At 29.7% G+C, this 25,254-nt stretch overlaps 8 protein-coding genes across 12 annotated transcripts in view; 3 read left to right on the plus strand and 5 right to left on the minus strand.

The window, feature by feature from the left end:
- Fdl (fused lobes) overlaps positions 1 to 3,808 on the minus strand; it is a 36,534-nt gene extending 32,726 nt beyond the window's left edge. The window contains exon 1 of one of the 2 annotated variants that reach the window (XM_070305187.1): positions 3,342 to 3,808. The gene's annotated coding sequence lies outside the window, so the exon portion shown is untranslated. Of the gene's footprint in view, positions 1 to 3,335 lie in introns of both variants that reach the window. The other variant, XM_070305186.1, reaches the window with a different exon arrangement.
- A 216-nt stretch (positions 3,809 to 4,024) lies between these two features.
- Positions 4,025 to 10,176, plus strand: LOC138938307 (dyslexia-associated protein KIAA0319). Its single transcript, XM_070305182.1, has 15 exons — positions 4,025 to 4,421; positions 4,822 to 5,233; positions 5,409 to 5,578; positions 5,860 to 6,246; positions 6,329 to 6,554; positions 6,726 to 7,099; positions 7,287 to 7,398; positions 7,485 to 7,633; positions 7,713 to 7,903; positions 8,063 to 8,162; positions 8,246 to 8,566; positions 8,692 to 8,793; positions 8,890 to 9,075; positions 9,471 to 9,623; positions 9,697 to 10,176. The coding sequence occupies exons 2-14, from the start codon at positions 4,827 to 4,829 to the stop codon at positions 9,620 to 9,622; spliced, it is 2,877 nt and encodes a 958-aa protein (XP_070161283.1). The 5' UTR covers positions 4,025 to 4,421; positions 4,822 to 4,826; the 3' UTR covers position 9,623; positions 9,697 to 10,176.
- A 376-nt stretch (positions 10,177 to 10,552) lies between these two features.
- LOC138938249 (E3 ubiquitin-protein ligase TRIM45) lies at positions 10,553 to 13,139 on the plus strand. The gene is made up of 6 exons (XM_070305090.1): positions 10,553 to 10,926; positions 11,169 to 11,422; positions 11,569 to 11,789; positions 12,046 to 12,246; positions 12,488 to 12,696; positions 12,937 to 13,139. The coding sequence occupies exons 1-6, from the start codon at positions 10,757 to 10,759 to the stop codon at positions 12,956 to 12,958; spliced, it is 1,077 nt and encodes a 358-aa protein (XP_070161191.1). The 5' UTR covers positions 10,553 to 10,756; the 3' UTR covers positions 12,959 to 13,139.
- A 935-nt stretch (positions 13,140 to 14,074) lies between these two features.
- On the minus strand, positions 14,075 to 14,796 carry LOC138938350 (uncharacterized; the record flags this gene model as incomplete). The annotated part of the gene is made up of 3 exons (XM_070305267.1): positions 14,075 to 14,205; positions 14,325 to 14,453; positions 14,520 to 14,796. Coding segments are annotated over 3 exons (537 nt in total), but the record flags the coding sequence as incomplete, so codon positions are not given.
- Pef (penta-EF-hand domain containing protein peflin) lies at positions 14,784 to 16,763 on the minus strand. 4 transcript variants are annotated; one of them, XM_070305093.1, is made up of 4 exons: positions 16,718 to 16,763; positions 16,126 to 16,300; positions 15,707 to 15,985; positions 14,784 to 15,539 (listed from the first exon to the last, which is right to left on the minus strand). In XM_070305093.1, the coding sequence occupies exons 2-4, from the start codon at positions 16,292 to 16,294 to the stop codon at positions 15,448 to 15,450; spliced, it is 540 nt and encodes a 179-aa protein (XP_070161194.1). In that variant the 5' UTR covers positions 16,295 to 16,300; positions 16,718 to 16,763; the 3' UTR covers positions 14,784 to 15,447. The 4 variants fall into 4 exon arrangements, with proteins under 4 accessions (XP_070161194.1, XP_070161192.1, XP_070161195.1 ...); XM_070305091.1 differs by lacking the exon at positions 16,718 to 16,763 and adding an exon at positions 16,409 to 16,503; XM_070305094.1 differs by lacking the exon at positions 16,718 to 16,763 and adding an exon at positions 16,606 to 16,696 and having other exon boundaries at positions 14,785 to 15,539.
- A 197-nt stretch (positions 16,764 to 16,960) lies between these two features.
- On the plus strand, positions 16,961 to 19,469 carry Spf30 (Splicing factor 30). Its single transcript, XM_070305068.1, has 5 exons — positions 16,961 to 17,339; positions 17,447 to 17,670; positions 18,193 to 18,342; positions 18,974 to 19,124; positions 19,212 to 19,469. The coding sequence occupies exons 1-5, from the start codon at positions 17,301 to 17,303 to the stop codon at positions 19,353 to 19,355; spliced, it is 708 nt and encodes a 235-aa protein (XP_070161169.1). The 5' UTR covers positions 16,961 to 17,300; the 3' UTR covers positions 19,356 to 19,469.
- A 404-nt stretch (positions 19,470 to 19,873) lies between these two features.
- Positions 19,874 to 21,371, minus strand: LOC138938233 (GDP-D-glucose phosphorylase 1). Its single transcript, XM_070305067.1, has 5 exons — positions 21,086 to 21,371; positions 20,745 to 21,025; positions 20,546 to 20,648; positions 20,158 to 20,467; positions 19,874 to 20,074 (listed from the first exon to the last, which is right to left on the minus strand). The coding sequence occupies exons 1-5, from the start codon at positions 21,290 to 21,292 to the stop codon at positions 19,959 to 19,961; spliced, it is 1,017 nt and encodes a 338-aa protein (XP_070161168.1). The 5' UTR covers positions 21,293 to 21,371; the 3' UTR covers positions 19,874 to 19,958.
- A 282-nt stretch (positions 21,372 to 21,653) lies between these two features.
- Positions 21,654 to 23,323, minus strand: Polr3f (RNA polymerase III subunit F). The gene is made up of 4 exons (XM_070304917.1): positions 23,180 to 23,323; positions 22,221 to 22,833; positions 21,977 to 22,138; positions 21,654 to 21,884 (listed from the first exon to the last, which is right to left on the minus strand). The coding sequence occupies exons 1-4, from the start codon at positions 23,224 to 23,226 to the stop codon at positions 21,810 to 21,812; spliced, it is 897 nt and encodes a 298-aa protein (XP_070161018.1). The 5' UTR covers positions 23,227 to 23,323; the 3' UTR covers positions 21,654 to 21,809.
- Positions 23,324 to 25,254: the final 1,931 nt, after the last annotated feature.

Below are 25,254 nucleotides of genomic sequence, written 5' to 3' on the forward strand. Positions count from 1 at the left end.
GCAATATAAACACATCTACGATAACTTCTGTAATTTTATATTTTTTTAGTAACCAAGCGCAAAGATATAATTTTGTTCTTCGATATTTAAACATAAATTGTTTTATCATCTTATTAAAACCGTACACATATATACGCCCGTTACAAATACGTGATACATCTCTATTTATAGCATCGTCTATAAATGTAATCTTAGATGATAACGTATCAACAAAAAGCTATTGATATCGATTTTTAATAATTGCATATGTGATGTGAAAATTCATAGAAAATTATCATTTAAATCCGTATTTGCCCCTATCGCGAAAACAATTTAATCTCTATCGATAAGCGCTTAATAATGATTATGTAAAATCGTATAACGTAACCCGTAAGCAGAAAACGTAAGCACGACGGTATTACGTTATAACAGTCTCGATAATAAAGTAATACATCATTGAATTGTAATCGCGTATACAAAGAAACATATGTGCAATCATAACGAAGAGTCTCAGCATCATGATAGTTAATAAATTATCAGTGAGATATTTTATTGTGTACATATCGATATAGTATGATATAACGTAAATCAATGAATCGATAAATTTATCTGGAAAGAATGGCCAATTAAATTCTGTTCACGACGAATCGATAATGTTACCGCGCCAATTATAATAATTCACTTACATTCTGCGATAATTTGGCCGTCGCGTTGATCAATAATATTGTCGATGTAACTGTCACTGTGATAAAATTTCGAAGCTACTCCTAAGAAAATTAATTAGACGATTAGAGTGATCGATAAAGAGATTGACTGATATAAATTTTACGAATAAACGCTGCTTTTTTTTATGATATTATAACAAACGTTTGATTTAGTCAATATTATCTGGAATATCATTTAAAAAATAAATTATCATCCAAAGGAAATGTAGATGTAAAGAAATTCATAAATATAAACGATATTTTGGAAGCATATTTTCAATAAATATGAAAATTACATTATTTTAATGATATATCAAACTTCACGTATTTTAGTAAGTCTTAAAAATAAATTAAAATTTAATTAAAGAAAGTTTAAAAAAAAAAATGAGATTTTTTTATCATTTCTTTTTTTTACACGCGTTTAAATCAAATTAAATCAAGAGCAAAAAGAAATTAAGTAAAAACTTTTTTATATGTTTAAAGAAAAAGTCCGGGGTGTAAAAGAATTACAGGAAAAGCTTTAAAAAAAAACAATAACGTTTTACAGTGATAAATAGTCACGTAGTTACGGATTAATTGCCGTAATAGGAGAACACGAGAAAATTGACAGCTCGCTGCAGGGATCACGGTGTCACCCTTATTTACATATATAGAGATTAAAATGATTTAATACCCGCTCGATCGACCCGCTCGTCCTCGCGGTCGAGCTGACCTCACACAACTTAAACGTTGCTTTCGTTTAGGATCGGTCCCACCTTGAATTCAGAAGCGTACATACGAGACGTATGACGCTTCCCATCAAGTGTGTACCGATCCTTCCGAAACATGTAACATGTTCGAAAGATTCAAGCACATTTTATGCGTTAAATATATAAGAGTAGATTTTTTTCAATATAATCCGATAAAAATCCGACTGAATGATAATTATTTTTAGAAGACGATTGATTAGAGAAAGAAATTTAAATCAAATAAATTAAGGAAATTCTATTTTTCATGATTAAAAATTCTATTTTTCAATTTTATTCTATAACTTTCGATGAATTCTAGTTGTGACAGAATCTTGATTTGAACACAGTTATTTAACTCGCAATATATCTCAGATTTTCAAAATTTTGAGAGATATAAGAAAAAAATTATTGCATAATATAATATAATAAAAACTATAATATAAAATTGAAAATAACAATATAAAGAATTAGAAAAGAATTTATAAAGAAAAACCAAAAAACGAAGATTATTTCATTTTCAATGTGACATTCTGTTCACATGCGTCCTAAATACTCCGTATTATTACGAGATATACTCTCGAGAAGAAAGGGAAAAAGTTTGTAGAATGCAAATTAAGTAGCGAGGTTTTATTATTTCACTTAAGAATTCATTATTTTTTTAAATTTTATTGCCTCATCTTGAAAGCGAGGATTTCGCTTTTTAATTATAGATAAAAATTATCAAGGCATTTTTTTAATAAAAAAATTCCATCAAATATTAGAAAGTATCGTAGGTATAAAATTAATGAGAAAATCTATCGTTAAAATTGTGGCGGCGGCTTCGGTGACAATTTCGTGTTTTAATTATTTTATAATATTTCAGACTAAATTTATTCACGCGAGTGAGCGTATAATATTTCCGTTGAATCGCGCACGCGAGCTGCATACGCCACGATGCATCGCGAATGCACGGTATGGAGCGAATGTAACGATCTGGACGGCGAGAATGGAAAGGCGAACGGCAGATCGAACGCCGAAGATTCATGTGTATGTGCGTGAAACGCATATTCGATAATTAGGTGAGAGAGAGAAAGAGAGAGAGAGAGAGAGAGAGAGAGTGCAAATTCTTTAATGAATTTTTAGAAATAATTTTTTCATCAAAAAACTATTCTAGCATATCTTTAATCTTTATCATATATCAAGGTATAAATTAAGCCTGAATTTTTAATATTTCGTCAAACTGTGGAATCTCCACTTTATAGAAACAAGGTCAAATTAAAATATTTTAAATGCGCGTCATACATATAGAGAGAATAAAAGATGAAAAGAATTCGGTAGATATTATTTTTTTTTTTTTTACATACGAAAAACAAAATAAACGTTTTCTACGTTCAAATTCTAATTTTATATATGTGTGAGATATATTCGAGTTTTGACAGGCAAACATTGTCAAAATGAAAACAAGCACGCGTAGGAGCATATTCCTTCTCGCTTATTTAAATACGTGCAAATTGAGAAAAGTAACTCGAACACAATGTATTTAATTGATAAAAAATAAATAAAAAAAACTGTCCAACGTTATCTTTTTTTTATTCAATTATTTATTTAATTACTTGTCAAATTTGATATGTGTCATAGTCGACTAGGTGAGGTTTATCGACAATGTGAAAAGTTTTATAAAGCGATAATTGACGTTCGTTAAATAATTGGTGAAGGTAAACTATTAGGCATCCGGTTTGCGCATCCCAGAAGCCGGCTTTCAATTATGATAACAAGACACTTTCGGAGCGTGCAAGCAAACACGAGATCTGCTGGGAATGCAGAAAACAAAGGGCGCGCGATTGGGCGCGTTTTTCTAGATCGTCGCGGATCGTATCACCGCGAGCGGGAAAGGAAAGCGGAGCTGGACCAGGCTCAAGCTACATCGTACATCAATTTAACTTACCCTAACCTTCTAGCGTGATGAATCCTTTGGGATGCCCGGCGTGTCTCGTCCCTCTGACTGCACGGAGATGAAGGCACGCGTCCTTGCACGCGCGCGACGCGAGATGCACGTAGAGGAGCACGCACGAGTTACGCGACGACGTAGGCATCAATGGATAGTAGGAGAGACGCGTGAGTAACGGTATGTCTTAGCCATGTCGGGAGAGAAGCGAGATGGTGGGAGGGAGGGAGAAAAGGAGAGAAACAAGACGAGAGGTGGAGGGGAGAGAGAAAGAGAAGACAGCACGAGATTTAACGCGCGCACGCACCGTGTCGGATCCGACGAGACAGACACCGCCTGGACCGGATTCACCCGCGTTATCGTCGCGATCGGTGTCAACTCCAGTCCACTCTTTATCGTCGACAACATGTAGAAAACGAAATATATCTCTCTCTCACCCGTATATCCACGCCATACCCCACGTAGACGCTAAACTGTACTGCGCATAGTATCGTCTCTCGCGCCGTCATCGCGAACGGCGTCGATGGTGCCATCTTGTATCAGCTGATGGAAACCGTATGCGAGAGTTTGACAACCGCTACGGTCGGTAACTCGATTTCACTTGATAATTGTGGAAAGTGTTGCGTCTACGTTACTGGTTCCTTCTATTTTAGATGGCAGTAAAATGCAGAAATGGCACGCGCGCGCGCGCGATAGTGACAGCTCCGATTACTCTAATTATCCGTGACGTTGCTTGTCAAACGAACTCGGTCGTTCCGGCTCGTTCGTATCTGTTATCGTCGGTTTATACGCACGTTCGCTTTATTCCGGCGCGCGGCAGGAAATATGATAATTACCCGTATGGTCTAGTTCACGCCGTTTGATAATAACATGCTGTTAATATATGATAAGCTGCGCAAGTCTGCAGACTGCTTTAACGTAAGACTCGCCGGGCTAATAATCGTCAACGGATCGCGAAGGTTTCACGATCGCGAGGAAGCGTTGAAAATGATACATGTGTCATCGTAGAGTAATTTAATAATCTCTCCGCTTGGCCTCGACAAGAGTTACATTTTATTCTGACGAGTGTGGTATAAGAATAACCAGGTACGAATTCTGCTTCATTAAAAGCTTTATTATAGAGTTGATTTTTTAACACGGTATCTCTTATCTGTTTCTCTGTACGTATTCAGCCTTTGTCAATTTTAATTAAAAATATTCATAAATAATTTGATAAAGATCTATATTTATATCTTATAATTTATATTAGATTATTTTTTATATTATTTATTTTTGTCATTAATATATACGTTGAAGCGTATTAATTTTTATTATGTTGTTACAAATTGAAATTGTATATCTTTTATGTATTTTTTCCTTATTATTTCTTATTCGAAATACATATGATCGATATAATATACTATTTTGGAAACACAAGCAAAGTAAAGTTTTAATATAACATAAGAAAAAGAGAAATACATCTAACACTTCAACTTCTCTCATATAGCTAATATGACTGGAATATATTATTTGGGATTATACTTATTATTATTGGAAAGTTGCATTGGCAATTATGCCAGATGGAATATGCAACTGTTATGCTCGGACTTATATCCTCGAATATTCACGAGTTATTTACCTCGTGGCAATTTGACTGGTGGAACTTACACGCAGCAAATTCATTTGTCCAACATACAGGATTGTGTTATAGCCTGTTGCAAGAAACCTTTGTGTAATGTAGCATTCATGCACAATAATACATGTTATCATGTAGAATGCGATAATTCCATGGTGTGTGTGCCATTGTATAGACCAGAATTAGCAAACGATAATCCACCGAGCATGGTACTGGTCAGACCTGTGGAGAATAACAAAATATGGAGTGACTTCTTAGATCAAATTAACGATGACACTCTTGGGTAAGTTTCAATAGTAAGCAAATAAAGGATATATATTTAATATTTAAAAACTAGAGAACAACTATTAATTTCTTTTTTTCGAATGATAATTAAATTAATGTAATTAAATTAATGGTAATTAAATTAAATATTAATGATCTCTTTCTCTAATACATCATTAATGACTCATATTTAGGACATTGAGTACAGATGGCACAGAACAGGATCAAATGTTATTTAATGAAGCAAACAAAATCAGTTGTATAGATCGATCAGGTTGTCTAGATAACGAAATTTGTGTAAAACATGGGGAAACTGATGTTGGAACTTGTCAATGTCCTTTAGGCTTTAAACGGAATATCGCTGGTATGTTTTGTATTTTATTTAATTACTCATGCGATTTTATGGAATAGATATTTTTATATTTTTTATTTTTGTAAAAGACGAAAAAAAAAAGATATTTAAGTGGTCATTAAAATGGCTTATCCTGTATATATTACATGTATTAAATGTTTTAATTATATCTAACATGCTTTTTAATGTTTTATCCATTGTATCCATGTCATATTTGCAAAAAATTTTATGAATTAAAAATTAAAAATTTATTTAAAATTAAAATTATATTTTTAATCTCTTTACTCTTGTAGGTGCTTGTATAATGATGCATGAAATGGATACTGCTGAACTTGGTGTAACACCAGAAGCAAAATCTCAAACTATAAAAGACACTAATACATCAATTAAACCAACTATGAAACAATTGTTAGTCTCAGCAGTTTCTAAGGAAGTGAGATTACCAGAAAATGAAGTTACATTGTCTGCGTATACAGTTCCTGCTGAACAGGGTAACCAACATTATAACTATGCTTGGAGTTTGCTTAGTCAACCAGAAGGACACACTGGAACAATGACAGATCAGAATCGTGTTACTGTTAAATTAAGTAATTTATCAGAAGGCTTATATACATTTAAAGTAGCTGTAAGCAGTCCAAATGCTTATGGAGAAGCTTATGCCAATGTCAGTGTTTTACCTCGTGAGTACTATCTCTGTCTTCTCTTTTCTTTTTATTATAAGAGTACACAATATCAATTATTATTCTCAAATTTTTATTTCAGCAAAACGTATCAATCAAGCACCAATTGCCATAATTACGCCTGCTTCGCAGATTGTGAAATTACCAAATACAGGCGCGGTCTTAGATGGTTCAAATAGTAAGGATGATGATCGTGTCATTTCTTATCATTGGGAATTGCAACAAGGCCCCATTGGATATCAGCCCAACCTTGTAGATACACCCACGCTTCAACTTAATAATCTTATTGCTGGCAATTACACATTCAAGTTAGTATAGCAACTATGCTCTATTATATTATTAACAATATATTTCAATCGTGAATGATTATGTAACAACATTGATATATGATCTTAAACGTTTTAAACAGTTTTTATTTTGTTCCTTAAATATAAAAAATATGAATATTCTTTATAAATCATGATATATTTATTTCTCAGATTAACGGTCGAAGATTCAGATCACGTTACAAATTCGACAAGTGCCAATATAACTGTTTTGAAAGTGATTGATTATCCTCCCAGTGCAAATGCAGGACAAGATGTTATCATTTATCTACCTCAAAATACACTGACGCTTAATGGTAACTTAAGTACCGACGATCGAGGAATAGCCAGTTGGGAATGGACGAAAAGTCCATCCGATCAGAATAAAGCAGTAGATATGCAAAACACAAGAACACCTTACTTACAATTATCAAATTTGGAGGAAGGAATGTATACATTTGTACTTAAAGTAACGGATGATTCAGAGCAATTTTCCACAGCAGAAGTACATGTTTTCGTAAAACCTCCAACAAATAAACCCCCAAAAGGTATCGTTATCATTTTTATTATTTAATATTTCAAACGTACAGTATATGTTAAAAATCGTTTGTATTTCTTTATAAAAGAAGATTATAGAAAAATATTATAGAAAAGATTATCTTTTCTAATATATATTTCTGGATATCATTTTGATATAATCTTTCAAATAATATGAATTGATTCATTTTGTTGTAGCCGACGCAGGTGACGATATAAGCATAGCATTGCCAGTAACACGTGCTGTTTTAAATGGTACAAAAAGTAAGGACGATATAAAAATTGTTTTGTATCATTGGGAACAAATAAGGTATATATCTAATTAATTTCATTCTTAGATTATACATTTTGTATACTTTAAACTATCATATTAACATATATCTTTTTGTGTTACAGTGGACCTAATAATGCAGAATTTGCCACAGTCAATGAGTCTGTTACAAACATTACAAAATTAACAAAGGGCGATTATGTATTCAAACTGACTGTTGTTGATGACAATGGAAATGCAGATTCAGATACAGTCAATGTGAAGGTAACACAAAGTATGTATTTTTTGTAATTATCATATACACATTGTATTACAAAATGTATATTACTAATACTAGAAATGTTATTTCCCAGATAAAAACGCGCCTCCAAAAGCGAATGCCGGTGGCGATCAAGTTGTGACAGCACCGATCACTGCATTAATCATTAATGGTTCACAATCGAGTGACGATCTAAGGATAGGACAATGGCTGTGGACCAGAGATCAATCTAGTCTTGCGATTGGTACTATAATTCAGGACACTGACAAATCACCAGTCTTAATGGTAAAATTAAATTTAATATATTGTTACATATATTGTAAGATTAATATTAATATTAGTGTTTCATATTTATGAGTCGATATATATATATATATATATATATATCGACTCATCATAATACACATAAATGCATACATCATGTCGCTTTCTTTTTTCCTATAGCTAACGGACGTAGTCCCTGGTCGTTATGTTTTTCGATTAAAAGTAACAGACGATCAAGGTTTGAACAGTGAAGATACTGTATCAGTAATTGTAAAATCTGGTTAGTAGTATAACTAAAAATAATATATTATCATTTTTTAATAGCGTAACTTTAAGAAATTAATCTCTTCTTATATTTTATAGATCCACAGTTGTTACATTTAGTAGAACTAACACTAAATATTGGGGCTAGCATGTTAACTGTTTCACAGAAAAATTCGTTAGTAGTGAAACTACAGATGTTACTACGAGATGAGGCTTCGATTGTCGTGCGAAATTTGAGGACCGAACCTCATACTGGAAAGGCTGTCTTAGTGTTTTATGTAGAAAAAAAAGGAGGAAAGACAACATTGCCAGGTCCAGAAGTAGTTAAAATATTGAAAGAAAAGTTACTCCAAGATTCTGGTCTTTTACAACTATCAGTGGCTAACATAGATACTGCTGTATGCCAAAACAATTGTTCAGGTATATAACAAAAACTATTACATATATAGCATTTTTTTATATCAAAATATATATAATATAAAAAATGGAGCACTAAATTTTTATACATAAGTTATGAAAATAATATTTTTTTATATTGTGTCTAGGTCACGGTGTATGCCATCAAGAAACAAGACAATGTCTGTGTGAAGCATTTTGGATGCAAAATTTAATACAAAAGTATTTTGGTAATGGCGACTCTAATTGTGGTATGTCAATTTTTTTTTCATTTTATTATTTAGTACAAAACGCACCTGTATGATCATTGATTACATCTCAATCACTATTTTTCACTATTTTTTCAGATTGGAGTATTCTGTATGTGATAATAGCATTGTTATCATTAGTTGTATGCTGGGTTGGACTTATTTGGGGATTTGTTTGTTTGTGCCAAAGAATATGCGCCGGTAGAAGACATTCACTTCGGACTAAGAAGAAACCAGCGCGTTATTCTTTGCTACAACCAGAGCCAGAAGATGACAGTAGCACATGTATGTAATTCTTATATAACCTTAAGAATTCTTTCATTATATGATCTCTAGAAGCTGGATAATAATAATAAATATTTTGCATTATTACTAAAATAATACTATTATCCATTAGTACTATAAAATATTAAATGCAAAAAACAGATTTGCAGATAGATTTTCTCCCTTTTAATTTTTCTATAAAATATTGTTTGAATAATAAAGTTTTCTTTCCTAACATTAAATTTGATAGAAGTGTGTATCAGTTACAAAATTTTAATAAAAAATTTTTAGTTTATCTTTTTCTTGCTACAGTCATTTTAACAGTTGTATTTTTATATCATATATATGCATAAAAGTATACTTGAATATAAAAAATTTATCTATTATCGAATAATATAATAATTCCTATGTCACAGTTTCAACTTACAACAAGATGGTGTTATCAGAATCTGACACTGATTCTGACGACGTATTATTTGAGCATCGTAAGAGTAAAAGCGGTAGTCATATAAGAAATGGTAAATCTCGAAATGGATTTATCAAAGTTGGTTCCCGAGTAAAGACATGAGGTAATAAACTTGATAAATTTACAATTTATGTAATAATAGACATTGAATTAAGATATGATTTTACATATTTCAGAAATACAATGATAATGCAAAGATAAATAGCGCACAATTGTGTGAATTTGGCCAAACCTAAAATACTAGTCATGAAGATGTAAATTGTGACTTATGTACCTTATGAGAACGATACAATTGCTTCTCCAAAATCGGTATTGGTAAGAAGGAAGATGGAATCCAAGTATATTGTTTATAGTTACGCGAGAATAACTTCACAATCTACGTCACATTACTTAATCCTAATTTTAAGTATTAATCAATTTTATTCTGTATTTTTATTATTGTGATCTTAATAGCGCCATTGATTACTGACCCGACGATATAAGCATATCGTCAAACTATTGAGAGCTTGTCCAAGTATTATATTATGGCCTTAGAAAGTATTTAAATTTTAAAGTCGATATGTCGCAAACACTATTATATCTATATGTCGTTTATATGTACTGCTTACTCTTTAATATGTACATTATTGATCTTATTTTTACACTATATGGATACTAAATAAAATTTATTATCCATACGTACATATGTTTTGTTAATTTCTCCATAGAAAACTTATTTTTCCATAATTTCTCATATATCCATTTTATATATGCATTAAAATGCATTTCATATATGCATTTTAATGTTATTTATAAATATTCTTGTTCATATTAATAAATTTTTTAAAGAGAGAGAGATTCTCTCTCTTTGAAAAAAAATTATTATATAGGAGAAAGCTTTCAACATATAAATTATTATAATGTTTTGCAATAGTAAATAAACAATAGATTTTTTTACATTTTACCGAATAGACAATTTAGATATTAATAGCACGCCTTCACAGCTAATATAGCTAAAATCTTGCATTTCAAGGCAAGTTCTACGTTTTGGCTCGTAGCCTGTTTTAAAGTTATTTTTAACTCTCTATGCTGTGAACAAGTTTCAAATAGCAAGAAGATTGCATGCGGCCCGTTGATCCATTTTCGTATCTCTCGTTAATATTAATTTTCTTTAGTGAGTTATTCTATTGTGATTTGCCAGTACATATTTATTGTATTCATAGTAATTTTATTTTAATGTGTGGTATATTGTAATCGATGGATCTTAATTGTTCGGCGAAACATTGTTCAAAAAATTGTTGCGGTCGCGAGACTGCGGTAAATAGCGATCTTGAAAGTTGCGATCATATTTATGCAAGTTTGGTGGAATGCAAAAAAGATATAAATACTGAAGATAATGTTGAACCAAAAACGACGACAGATAAACGGTGAGCGAAAGCTTATATTAATTTAGATGATGAAACTTATATATTTATAATTTATTACATATATATTTTCTATATATGTAATAAAATCTACTCCTATACTTATCAATTTTTAAAAACGAGTTAAAAATATTCATTCATTATATTATGATTAAAATTAATATAAATAAATATATTAATTTTTCGAATAGAATTTTTTAGATTTTTATTGTTTTCTGATATAAGGCACTTTTTATTGTTTTCAGCAATGAAGATTCCAGAAAAAAGCGTACTCCTCGGTTCACGAATTCTAACATTCTTGCGTATCAGCCTTCGCCCGTTTTCCTTCGCAAAATGGACAGCAAAGTCTATGAAGAACCGAAAGAAATAACAGATCAATATAAATCGCATGATCTAGACTTTCAATGTCCTAGATGCGGACAGAGAATGGAAGAACCTAGACTTCTTCCTTGTTTACATCCTATATGTTTATCGTGTGTTTATGAGTTAATGAGTAAATGTAAGTCTGAATTGCGAGCAAAATTTTAGTTTATAAAAAAGGACAGTTAAATATTTCCGATTAATGCAATTGCTCATAGTTTTGATTGCACTACGTTCAAAAATTATTTAACTCATTATGAAGACATTTTCTATATGTTTTTATAGCTTCGTATATTTCACTGAAGAACGAAATACGGAATAATAATCGAAAATATGTGCAACACAATATTCACGAAACATGCCCGTTATGCGATTCCGATTTGCCGAATATTAATTCTACCATACCGCCGCCACATTATCCCTTGCAACATCGTTTAGTTATGGATACTGTGCGGCGCAAACTGGTTAATAGAGTACTTTGCGACACTTGCACAAGCGAAGTTCTGGTAACATGAGATCTAGATATTATATTATATATATATATATATATATATATTTTATATAAAATCTAGTTTTCAAATGTTTATTATTATGGTCAATTATTATTTTCTTGATCTCATTATGTTACAAAATATGATTTTATATGTATCTATATACGCGATAATAAATCAATATCAGAAAGATCACATAAAGAAATATTCTATAAGAATATTGCAGGAATATCTTATAGACAGATTCTTTTCTATGTTACGTTTCTTTAAGGCACTCATACAGTGTTCCACATGTTTATGTAATTTCTGCTCGGAATGCGGCAGACAACACGAACAACAAAATGTGGCAGAAGCAAGAACAATTAAACATTTAATGAGACCACTGTGGGAGGCTACCAAAATACGACGGGTCATTTTATGTCAAACACATCCGACGCACGCTTTAAGATTTTATTGTATCGCGTGTCAGCAGGTCAAAAAATCTCTCTTTCTTTATATACACAATACTCTTTAAAACAAAAATGCAAATACAACATTAAGAGAAACAATTAACTTCAAATAATTAAGATTTAAGAAAATATTCACATTTTCTTAAATATTTGTATTAATCGTTTGAAGTCGACTCAACTAATTTTGATTCATTATATTTTATTATTAATGGTTTATATAATTTGAATAGACTATATGTATAGACCATGATATAAAATTTTCAGGTAACATGTAAAGAATGTATGTGGAGTGCACAGCACAGAGGTCATGCCAGTGAAGATGCACTTGGAGTGGGAAAGAGAGCTAATGCATACTTAGTTACAATGTTGCAAAAAGCGAGAATATTTCTAAATACTTTGTTGATTCAATATAATCAGGATGTATTCTCAAACAATGGTTCCGAAGAACTGCAAAATATAGCCACGACTTATAGGTACGTATATTTATATACTTTTATTATTAATATTTATTATAAATCGAAATTTTTATATATATATATATAAATATTATTATAATAAAATGTGTGATTATGTATTTCGCACATGTGTAAAAGTACCCTACAATATTTTTTTCAAAAATTTATAATTTTTTACTCTTTAATTGTAACTATTATTACAAAGGTATATATATGTATAATCTGTATAGTATACATACATAACAATTCAATGCATAGATCTCTAAAAGTCGATGCTTGATAATGTTAATATATTATATATTATAATATACAATTGTCATGTGATTAATATGGAAATAATGAGCAAAAAGAAAATAACGAGGTAATTGTCATTTGAGGTATATAAATACCATATAAAACCATTATACATTCCAAAGATTTGATTAATGCAAACTTGAGTATACTTTGTTAATATTATAGCAACAAAGTTATAATATCGCGATCAATATGTAATTTAGTATATATTTTATCTAAGATTAGAGAGTTAAGTATATTGTATTATTTGTAATTAATTAATAAATATAGATGTGCAAGAGTTCCTATTTTGACATGTACATATGATATATGTATATATATACATATGTACAATCTTGAACTTCATCTAAATAAAGAGTAAAATTAAGGTAAGGCAAAAGATATAATACTGTTATTGTATTTTCACAATCCTCCATATTCCCTTTCTCCAAAGAAATGTTTAATTAAATCGGCTCAGGAATCACGTATTCCAATCATTGTTATGTTATCAAACATTTTTGCATAATGTTAAGATTACTATTTTAATTTTGATTGCTATTATAAACTGTTACCAAAAATATAGTGCATTAAATATTAAATGATAGTAAGATAGATTTTCATGTATGAAAAAAAATTTTATATAATACTAATAGAGAATAAAAGTCTAATTAAAAACAAAATTACATTTTTGAATATATATTTCAAAAATCATAAAATATAGAATGTATAATTGTTGATTCTTATCTCATATAGATGTAAATATTTCATTTTTAGAATTAAATATATTAAGAACTATGATTTATAAACAATATTTCTATCAAAATAAAGCTAGCTTAAAATTATAAAAAAATAAAAGTTCAACTATTTAATTTGATATTTATTTCAACAAAGTTCTTTGAATTTTAATGATTAAACATTTGTCATTTTTGTTCATATCAAATTTTCTATATTTAGAGATGAATGTATATAACTTTGATTTACAAATAATATTTGAATTCTTTTTGTATAATTAATTATTTTTAATTAAAGTTGATATATATCTAAGAGAGAGAGAGAGAGAGAGAGAGAGAGAGAGAGAAATATTGTATATATTCAGGAGATATTTTTATTAATTTATTAAGACTTACAATGTCAATTGATGTATAGTTTTTTGTATCATTAAGCAGCGTCCATTACGTAATATAGATCCACAACAAGACCAATGATCAACACCTGGATGTCCAATGTGTCCATGACCGCAACCTTTATATCCACCTTTAAAATGAAATAATATATTATTTTTACTCATTTCTCTAAAACTGTATAAGATTTATTTAATATATTCCATAACTACTATTTAGCGACTATTTGTGATCAGTGAAATTAATTCTTACCAGGCATGGTACCTCTACAGCCACAAGTTATTTCCTTTTTTCCACCGCTAGAACAGAATGTGCAGCAATGATAAATACCACTGTGCATAAGTCTCAAAGTAGGTACCCTGCCATTCTTGTGCCAACGTTCTATAGCAAAATATAATACATTACTTTCCATTCAGAAAACTTCAAACAATATCGAGTACTGCTTACCATCTTCTTTATCCGTTGTTACATTTATCACACCTAATTTATTTAATCTTCTTATTATTATTCTAGCAAGCGTTAGTATTTCTATTTCAGAACCATCAGCAAGTAAATCGTTTACCAGCGAAATAGCATCCAGAAGATGCCTCGCTCTTCGTAATCGATCGAATTCTCGAATTCTTTCCTGGGCCTGTTTCGTATGAAGCAACAAAACTTTGTAGTCTTGTAAATTTGGAAAATCTGCATTATTTTCAGAATATCTGTATATAAAAAGAATCCTTATTTATTCAAAATAAAAAATAATTATATAACAATAACAATTTTCAATATCTTATATGATATAAATATATAAACTTATTATATAATAAATTACTGCATAAAAGAACCAGTTAAAATGATAGAAATAGATTTTAACAAAAATTGCATGTTGACTACGTGGATTATTTCACTTTTATCATATACTCTACGTATAAAAAGTTAGGAGACATATTATGCATAATATATTTTACTTTAAGCATTGTCATGTGATTTTCATCTTTATCTTAATATCTTAATATATATATATAGTCACTTAAGTATATGACTGCGCAAGATAAATGCATCTTATTGTCATTTGAGGTATTGATATATTATTAGAATTGATAGAATATATAAATTAGTGTTTCTTATATTTATTCACAATCCTATTTCTTATTTTAAGAACGTCACAATAAAAGCTTAAATGTGCAAAGTAAGTTGCGAAACTGCTTAATTTCTAAAAAGATACAAGTACATTTATTATAAATCTAAAAATATATACATATAAATCTGTTTTATATTCTCTCCTAAGATAGAAAAATAAAATTTGCAATGTGAGCTACATTAATAGTTATTCTTTTGCATCAAGTGTGTGCAATTGATAATTTAATTGTTTTCATTGTTAAAATAAAAAGTATTAAATGCTACAACTAAGAGCGACCCCCAAGAAATCTTCAAAACTAATGGTGATTGTTCCAGTTTGATCTGTATCCTTTGTTCTAAATGCTTCTGTAAAATCACATATTTTAATAAATTATACATATAAATCATTCCAAATATTATTATCAAAATGTTAAAAATATTATTATATAGATGGAGAAGTAAAACATTATATAAATATTATACACTAATATACATAATGTTATATTTTTTATATACCTATAAGTCCTATTTACCTGTAAATCTTTGTATTTGAACACACAACACTATAAACTGATCAACAGTAATAGATTGATGATTACGAAGATCGCTTTTTTTTATAAGAAATTCAATAAAGGCTGGACTAAGTCTGTAACCCATTTGTGTTAGAGCTGCACTTAATTCACTTTCTTGTATACTGCCTGAATTATCATGATCGAAACCGCGAAAAACACCAAGCCAAGCATTTATATAATTATAGAGAGCTTGAAATTCTGATACATTTATAGTGCCATTCTTTTCTTTATCAAACATACCTGTAGATCAAATGAAATAATTCTTATTAATATCTCTTTAGTCAATTACCGTTTATTTTAAAAAATGACTTATTGTTAGGACTTTATATTTTTCTATTAATCAATACCACAATACATATATATAAAATTTGAAAATGTACCAATCATTAACTTGCACGCTGTGTCAGAGAAAGTACCTCCTTGACCATTAGCTAATACTGATTTCAATTCTGTAGCTGTTATTTGACCACTTCCATCTTTATCCACCATAGAAAACCATTGTTGAACATCTGGATTTACTCCAAATCCAGGATCAGTAGAACCATACATTGCGTTCTTAAAAAGAAATAGATAGAATAAATATAATTAAAAAAAGTCATACATTTTCTTTACACACATACACGGACAATTTATAATAAGTAAAATAAAAATAAATGCCACAACTTCTTTATAATATCCATCCATGTATTAAAATTATTAATATACGCGTATCAAGCAGTTCAGTGTAATATTAATAACAAGTGAGATGATGTTGTCATATTATTGCTGTATATATACATGCAATTATTATACAATTATTCAGAATTACCGGATATGCCATGACATATCCCTCTTTAAATCTAAAAGTATATAAGAGTTACGTTGTGTGTAAAATTTATTTCTTCAGACTTGTCATCATATAAAATTCTATATTACTGATATGAAATTGCAACAATACTCTCACTCATTATTATAGAACATATAAGTGCATACTGGAATTCTGGAATCAGCGACGACAGTCAGTTTTAAGCCCGTATTAAACAATGCATTAAAAACTAAAAATTAAAGTTTGACTAATCAAAACAAAAGGTACTAAAATTTCTTGGTTCTGATTGGTCAAATTTCAATCTCAATCTTCAATGCATAGTCCGATGCGGACTTGCAACAATTCTATGAGTTTCGGAACGCAATATTAACACAATTGAATCGCCATCTTGGAGTTCACCACTTTAGACACTTCTATAATTGATACTTCTGCTGATATCTTAACATATTGGCATACTTCTTATTTATAATTATTCATTTTATTCATTATCATCTACTATTTTATCTATTGCATCCGTCCATTATGATGCATTGTAATTTGTGACATAAAAAAAAAATTTAACAACGCTACAGTCGCTACATTGTGGCAACACTGTTCGCAATTCGCAATACGTTTTGCACTTTAAATCAAGGACATTATCGAGAGGAAATATTATTGTGATATACATATTTGAGGAGGTGAAAGAGAAAAAACATAATACGCTGTGGTCTGTGGTTTTGAACAATCTGTTCCTCATTCGAGTCAAACACCATGGATGATTTGCAGAATTACAAGCTACAACTCCAGCAGGTGAGTCTTGTTATTCTTTCTTAACCTCATAGCGATTAATCAGATGCAAAGAAGAGTCTCGATCGTTTACAACATTTCTGCGCTAACTCGTATTTTTCGTATTTCAGGTGGAAGCAGCTCTTACAACAGATCCGAATAATGAGGAGTTGATAAAACTGAAATTTGATTTGAAGGAAGTAATAAAGCTGACACATGATTTAATTAAATCACAACAACAGGAAAAAAGACAAGCCAATGGCATGGATGCTAAAGATCCTATTTTACTTGCAGTTCTGGCCAATAAATGGAAAGTCGGTGATCAATGTATGGCACCTTGGAGCGAAGATGGCAAGTGAGTACTCTATGGATTTAATAGTTCTAGTTTAATTGAATTTTTATTCAATTTTATAATGGATAGATTATAACATATGTAGCATCGTTTTGGGAGCTAAATATTTTGTCTGAGCTATTACTGGAAATTTAAAATATAAAAATATAATTTAATACAAAAGTTTTGAAAAAAAACTTCTACAAACAAAAATTCTACAAACTCTTTAATAGTTAATTGAAAATTGTGAAGAGTTTTGGCAAAATTTTTTATTTTATTTTTTGAATTATTTATTTTTCAGTTAATATTGGATGGACTTCATTTTAAGAAAATTTTAATTTGAATTTAAACTGCCAAGTTATATTTTTGTAACATTAAAAAGTTGCAGAAAATATCCCAAAGGTGTTAAGCAAGTATTTATCATGGATAGATTTTCTCTCAAAATTCAATATATTGACATTTTGTCTAAAAAAGCACAACAACTATTCTAAAATAAAACTAATGCAGTTCTTATTTCTTATATTATATTTTTGTAAAATTTTGCAGATATTATGAAGCAACTATAGACTCAATAAGTGAGGATGGAGTTGTAAACATAACATTCAATGAATATAAGAATACCGATGTCACCATGCTCAGTCAGTTGAAATCTGTTGCTAAGAGGCCAGCATCAGATTGGGCAGATCAAAAATCAAAGTAAGTCATTTTTAATCTATATCTATAAATGTATCACCTATACATTAATATGTTTTACAATTTTGCACGTGTTTGCCTTATGAAAAATGTAGGAAGTATAAAGCAATTACTAATCATTTATTTTCCCCTTGTTCCTCTTTTGAATTGGCAACAATACTCCATGATTGGTATGATATTTGGTCTGAAATTGCTCGTTATTGCTCATTTATCCTTTGATGTTACATGGTCTGTATGTATCACCCGGCTTCAGGAAAAGGTAACAAGAATTGCCCAATTTCTCTGGTATCATACTTTGTGTGTGAAACAAATCAATAATTGATATAATTATAGAAAAAAAGAATTATATATATATATATATATATATATATATATATATATATATTGTTTTGCTATTTTGTAAATATTGATTTAATAAGTATAGTATTAAATTTTATAAAAAATCAATTGTCAATAATTTTGTGGCACTCACACTTATATATATACATACATTTTAATTTTTTATTCATAGAGATGTATGTACTTAATAAGAATGTAAGAATATTGATAGTAATAGTTTTTTTACTATTACTCATTTAAAAAATTGGCTTGTTTCTTATTTATTTATCTACATAATAGATTCGTTCATTTACAGGAAGATGCAAGCAGCTGCAGTGGCAGGCTCAGATCCAAACAAGCAAAGAGAATATCTTAAGAAGAAGAAGCAGAGAAAATTGCAGCGATTTAAGGAATTAGAGGAAGAACGCGAGTTGGAGAAAAACAAATGGTTAGCATTTACCAATAAGGTATGTATAGCACAAGAGAACTCCTTTATGTATTTATTTCAAAGATGTATTTATAAAGCATGTCAGCCTTGTAATTATTTTCCGCAGTCTTCAAAGAAAGGCGTCATAAAGAAGAGTATCTTTGCGACACCGGAGAATGTGAATGGTCGCGTGGGAATCGGTACCTGTGGTGTTAGTGGTCGGGAAATGACAAAGTTCAGTAATGGGGAAAAGTGGAGAAGGGGAGCTTAAATAACTTAAATGTAAATAAATAGATTACTTTACTTGTAACTTGAAAGATAGAAGAGATTTTTGCAGAATTATTATTATATTAAATATTAAAGAGACTGCTGATTTTTTCACGAACATTGGCACATGAGTTGAATCAATGCGCGTGATCACAAAAATGGCGATGATATTTTTATGAAGTGCGCAGAGATAATAAATTTTGTCATATGTTAGCACCAACCCTATAACCCCCGAAATAATCTCGGATTTTTTACCGTAACATGAAAATAACTATGACAAATGTGAATGTGTTTTTAGATTAATATGTTTCTGTTGATATAATTTGTTTACAAACAAATTCATTGATATAAATAAATGTATATAAATGGAGGAAATCCATGGAAGAAACAAAAATATCAAGTATCCATTTAATACATATTTTCTTTTTCTTTTTTTTTTTTCATGAAACAAATGGAAAAAAACTTATAAACAATGTGTAACCAAAGAATATGCAATATATTTCGATTAATCTTAATGTACAGGTTGATTACAATGCAACACAAAAAAACTAATGAGATTTATCATTCCATTATCCACTAAAATTTTAATATAACTTTTAGTCTCTATTTATTTCTCTAAAAAATATTTAAGCTTATCTTTTATTAACGAGAAATACTCGTCCGTAATATCATTAAGAACATTACTTACTTCATCTTCCATCAGATTATTGTATACATTTTCATCTAAAAAATATTTTATACATATGTCAATATTATTTATACTCTAAGAAAAATGATATTGTATTGGATATGGATATTACTCTTACCCTTAATTGATAAATGCCCGAAAAGTTCACACACTGCAGGTATAAATGCAACTGTGTTTTTAACACCAATAAACGGCTTTCTGGCCCAAATATAAATACGTACATCGTTATATAAATCATCATTAGATCGTGATTTTGCTCGCGTAATGTATACATTGTGCGCTACTTGTTGTAATTGTAAGTAATTCACTACAAGGAATGTTTGGGACACAAAATTCCGGATACTTTTAAAATTAGACAACTTGAGACAAAATCCTTTTGCTGGATAATTTATCAATAAATGTACACCAGACGTATAACTGCAAAGATCCTGACGAAAAAAAGATGTCTATAATATATTGCAAATAATTTTTATAGTAAGTAGAAAATTGTCAAATATATTACCTACAATGTATTCAAGAAGCATCTCATATTTCAAATAGTACAAATGCCAATGTAAATGATTAACAGATGCATGAGCACACAAGCTATTGAAAGCAGTCCTCAAAGACCTAGAGTAGAAAAAGCGAAAAGAAAAAAAGATATGTCACATAATATCTGTTACATTACAATTTGACAAATGTTTCTCATAATACAGAGATTATTACCAAGAATTACTTAAAAGACATAATTCTATCACTTTGTAAAGACTGTACTCTGTCATAACTTGTGGTAAACATTTCAAGCGTTCCGTAAGAATTAAACAATGACTCTGTTCCAAAGGACTGGCATTAATTGCAACTACATCATTTGTGTCACCATTTCCTATATCAAATAATATTTCTTGTTGTGTTAGTTTAGTAAAATTAAAACCTATAGAGTTAAAAGATTGCAGCATAGATGTAATCGATTCTGGTGTACGTCTACATTGAGCTCTGTCTGGATTTAACTGAAATTATTGTATTTGTGCATTAGATGAAAATTTTCATATACACATCGATGAGTGTACCTGTGCCAGAAATCTGTATTTTCCTTTCAATGATTTACTGCTCCTTATGTTTAAAATATATCGGAATGCTTTGACTTCTTCTGCTTGCTTCCACGTTTGCTGCAAAACATTATCAAACAGAGACTCTCTTTCTTTATATAATTTAACGGCAAAATTAAAATCTTTTGCATCATAAAAAAATGTTGGAATTTGTTTATGTGAAAGCATCTTGTATAATCGTAAGATTTATATAAAATGTATCACGTAACTATTAAAATGCACACATGTCACTTCAGAAGTGTGCTATTACACGCACGACAAAAAGTTTGTCGAACGTACCGATTGGCTGTTTAATGAAAAATTCCTAGAATTCTAATAGGGTCTCCAGAAATTCTGCATCCGATAGCCAATCGGTACATCCGAAATATTTTATTGCACAAGACCATCTGAAATATTATAAGAAATTTGACTAATTAGAAAATCTCTTTGCTCTCTTTCACTTTCAAAAACAAATTATAAAATAAATATTTATATTATTATTGATGTAATTATCTCAAAGCATATCTTTTGAAGAATAATAAAAAAGATATAATCATTACAAATTTATTTCACAAATGAAGTTTAATATTCAAATATAACAAAAATCATAAGATTCATAATACAACACATATTCACAATGTACATATGTAAAAAAATTAAATTAAGATTAATTTATATTATTAATATTTTAATTTTAGAAATAATTCTAATCTAGCCATTCTCTAATGTATTGGCACTTTATAGGTGTAACAGGCCCATCATCAAAGCATTGCTTTCTCACCTGTAAGAAAAAAAAAAAAGCATGAAATAAGAAGAAATAGAATGATTTGATGAATATTATAATAAATACAATATATTTGTAATATGTCTTACTGGACACAGGCCGCAAGGAGTTCTAATCAATCCAGGTGAAGTAACCAAAGGCTGAATTGCTCGATACAAATTACTTCCATCTCCCGCAAGTATCCGTTCGACCTTACCATCGTAAACTAAAGTATTTAAAATCATTTCCATATTTGTTACAGATAATTTCACCTATAAACATAATGATTTTCTTTAATTTTAACAGAAAACTTAAACGGTCAGAAAATATGTTCTAATGCAATAAAAATATTACCTTGCTTATTCCTAAATCTGAAATAAATTTCCATACATCTTTAGACGAAGCAAATGTCAGGTTTCTTGCAGCAATAGGTCCGATATCACTATTTTTTGTTTTTTCTCTTTTTTGTTCCAAAAATCGATAACATTGCTGATTCAATACGTCAACAAATTCAGTTTCAAAATCTTGATCTTGATACCATGCACCACCTGTTACTGATTCATCAGGTTCTAAGTTGTATAGCATATACACTTTTTTCTTACTTGCTGCTACGGACTTAACAACTTTAATAAACTTTTTGGTTTCCAAACTTTTCAGAATTTTTTTTAGTTGAGTATGCATCAGGTTAGACTTAAATCTTATATCTCGAGTCCATATTCCTTTATTTCCTGCTTCTTCAATAATCCTATATACTATCTTCTCTTCATTATCGGCACCCTTAGCAATTTTTGTTGGGTCTTTCAAACGATAGGACAGCACTCCTGCTTGTTTATAAAGATCAAAGTATCCTTGAGACAAGAGCTTATTTATAATTTGAGCTCGTTGAACTGGCTGTAAATCAGGCATCTCAATAGCTAAGTCTTTGTCAGAAATACCCTTGGGTCTTCCTTGTGCTAGAGTAATTATTCTATAAAAAATATAAAGTATGTATATATAATAGATAATAAAAGAGGAACAAGATTGTATAATAAAACATATGATAAAATTGAATAAATGACAAGCCAATGGCTTGATGTCTTTCAGTTTTTAGAATAAATCACAATTTTATATATAAAATTGATATATTGACATATAATTAGATAAAACAATTATATAAAAGAGGAAATAATTTAATGCATTAACTCTTTATATTTGATTGAAATTTTATGCTTCATTTTGATATTCAAACTTATAACAAAATTTAAAACATTGATATTTTGTTATTTTTATATAAAGTTAAAAATATCTCTAATTAAGATAAGACAAATTCATACTTTTGCTCAATTGTTTCCGGCCCATCGAGATTCGTGGCATTTGCCATGGTTAAATAACAACATGTGCTCAGGTGTGCTATCTTCTCAGACGAATTTTCGTCACATTCTGCGCAGCACTGCTGGCAATGGCTGGCAGCACCAAGTTTCCGCCATCTTGCAAAATCACAATAGCATCTAGAGATGTCGATATTAAACAAAAATATCGTATTTGAATATATCGATTGATTTAAAAACTATTTATATTGACTCCGAATAAATAGTTATTATATCGATTTCGATATTCTTTAAAAAAAAGGATGAAAAACTCTACATATATAGTCATTTTTATTATTATACATTAATAATTGTCAAAAATTGCATTGTCAGTAATAAAACAATAATTTGGTACAATAAAATATTGATTTTGTTGTTCTTAAGGCAGTTACATAAAAGATCTATACATTTTCGATAATAAAATAATAACCGAATGAACTAAATAAATATATAACCGTATGAATTAAATAAATCGTAATTATATCTTACACGCGCGCGCGCGCGTGTGTATATATGTGATGATATTTTATTTATAAAGATAATAATGCTCAAGATATTCCTTTGAATGTTATTTTCGTTCACAAATTATTTGCTTTTAGTATAAAGAACAAGAGCCCATACAGCACAGAACATTGCAGCAACATTGCAGCAATGTTGCTGCAATGTTCTGTGCTGTATGGGAGTATGATGAGCTAAAGAATCATATATAATATGTGCTAGTTGATGCTAGATATATATATCTATATCCGTTTTAAATTCACATATACAAAATATATATATATATACATATATTTTGGCACATTGATTTTGATCACATCCTTAAAATGTTACATTCAAAAACCGCAAGCAATTGTTCATATAAAATCACGAAACGCAAGAACAAATAACATATAATAATAAATATATATTATAAGTATATATAAATTTCCGTATATCGTAAGTTTAAAAGAAAATGTTGCCATTAATATATTATTTATATGATCAATTATGTAAATAATCTCTTGACTTTTATTAAAATTAAAAACTAGTCTTTAGCTATATATTTTCATATATATACATAAACCAGCCAAGGGCAAGAGTAATGAATATTTCCTGGAATCTTTCTTGTGGATTTCCTGTTCTTTTGGGACTAATACATATATATATATATATATATATATATATATACGTATGTATGCATAAACAAGTTTTGATACGAGTTCGGCAATAGCTAAAAACTTTATTAATTCGTTTTTTAAATATGAAAATGATCTTTAAATATGAGTTTTTTTGCGTGATTATATATGTATATAAAATCACGCAAAAAAAACTTATTATATTTAAAGATCATTTTCATATTTAAAAAACGAATTAATAAAGTTTTTAGCTGTTGCCGAACTCGTTTCAAAACTTGTTTATACATATATGCGTATATATATATATGCATCAATTTAATCAAGGTTGATATCTGGTTTGTCAGGAAATCTTAATGCGTTAAATAAACCAGATATCAACCTTGATTAAATCACGCGATTTGTGATTTTTTTATTCTACTATAGGAGAACAATTCCCCCCAGTTTACCTTCTTTCTTTATGAGAGTGATGACCAGTCATCAAATGGCCATGGCATCCTCTTTGTTCAGAGACTTCTCATCATTCTCGTCATCTATAAATACCAGCGATCGGAGACGTGTAGCGTTCAGTTTTATACAAATACTTATTGGAGAGCAAAACGCATTCAATAATTTTTTCCTAAAATGATTAAATTAGCTACTTGCACATTTTTCTGCCTTATTGTGACATGTATCGTGTTGGTTGCGCATGCAGCAGATGAAAAATATTCGAGCAAGTACGATAACATCGATGTCAATGCAGTCTTGGCTAATTCTCGCTTGAGGAATCAATATATCAGCTGTGTAATGGGCACTTCTGCCTGTATTACGGGATCTGCTCGCTTCTTCAAAGGTAATCATTCCCCCTTTTCCCTCTCTTTGTTTTTTTAATTTAAACTACCGGAAATGTCTAAAATATGTTTACAGTACTCTGCGTTGATACCACTGCTT

Source organism: Polyergus mexicanus, unplaced genomic scaffold (genome assembly GCF_030449975.1).
Source record: "Polyergus mexicanus isolate NDT 795.1 unplaced genomic scaffold, iyPolMexi1.0 SCAF_12, whole genome shotgun sequence".
Taxonomy (NCBI): Eukaryota; Metazoa; Arthropoda; class Insecta; order Hymenoptera; family Formicidae; genus Polyergus; species Polyergus mexicanus.

Bases quoted from the DNA above. Each gene is read 5' to 3' on its own strand.
- LOC138938307 (XM_070305182.1), top strand. From the start codon at position 4,827: ATGACTGGAATATATTATTTGGGATTATACTTATTATTATTGGAAAGT. The intron at 5,579-5,859 runs GTATGTTTTGTA...TTACTCTTGTAG, and splicing joins CTTTAAACGGAATATCGCTG to GTGCTTGTATAATGATGCAT. The intron at 7,634-7,712 runs GTATGTATTTTT...GTTATTTCCCAG, and splicing joins CAATGTGAAGGTAACACAAA to ATAAAAACGCGCCTCCAAAA.
- LOC138938249 (XM_070305090.1), top strand. From the start codon at position 10,757: ATGGATCTTAATTGTTCGGCGAAACATTGTTCAAAAAATTGTTGCGGT. The intron at 10,927-11,168 runs GTGAGCGAAAGC...TATTGTTTTCAG, and splicing joins AAAACGACGACAGATAAACG to CAATGAAGATTCCAGAAAAA. The intron at 12,247-12,487 runs GTCAAAAAATCT...TAAAATTTTCAG, and splicing joins ATTGTATCGCGTGTCAGCAG to GTAACATGTAAAGAATGTAT.
- Pef (XM_070305091.1), bottom strand. From the start codon at position 16,429: ATGGATGGATATTATAAAGAA. The intron at 16,301-16,408 runs GTTGTGGCATTT...TTTCTTTTTAAG, and splicing joins TGGATGGATATTATAAAGAA to AACGCAATGTATGGTTCTAC. The intron at 15,986-16,125 runs GTACATTTTCAA...TTTGATCTACAG, and splicing joins AGCGTGCAAGTTAATGATTG to GTATGTTTGATAAAGAAAAG.
- Spf30 (XM_070305068.1), top strand. From the start codon at position 17,301: ATGGATGATTTGCAGAATTACAAGCTACAACTCCAGCAG. The intron at 17,340-17,446 runs GTGAGTCTTGTT...TTCGTATTTCAG, and splicing joins ACAAGCTACAACTCCAGCAG to GTGGAAGCAGCTCTTACAAC. The intron at 17,671-18,192 runs GTGAGTACTCTA...AAAATTTTGCAG, and splicing joins CCTTGGAGCGAAGATGGCAA to ATATTATGAAGCAACTATAG.
- LOC138938233 (XM_070305067.1), bottom strand. From the start codon at position 21,292: ATGCTTTCACATAAACAAATTCCAACATTTTTTTATGATGCAAAAGAT. The intron at 20,468-20,545 runs GTAGGTAATATA...TTTTTTCGTCAG, and splicing joins AGATGCTTCTTGAATACATT to GATCTTTGCAGTTATACGTC. The intron at 20,075-20,157 runs GTAAGAGTAATA...AATATTTTTTAG, and splicing joins CGGGCATTTATCAATTAAGG to ATGAAAATGTATACAATAAT.
- Polr3f (XM_070304917.1), bottom strand. From the start codon at position 23,226: ATGGCAAATGCCACGAATCTCGATGGGCCGGAAACAATTGAGCAAAA. The intron at 22,834-23,179 runs GTATGAATTTGT...TATTTTTTATAG, and splicing joins CCGGAAACAATTGAGCAAAA to AATAATTACTCTAGCACAAG. The intron at 21,885-21,976 runs GTAAGACATATT...TTTTTCTTACAG, and splicing joins CTCCTTGCGGCCTGTGTCCA to GTGAGAAAGCAATGCTTTGA.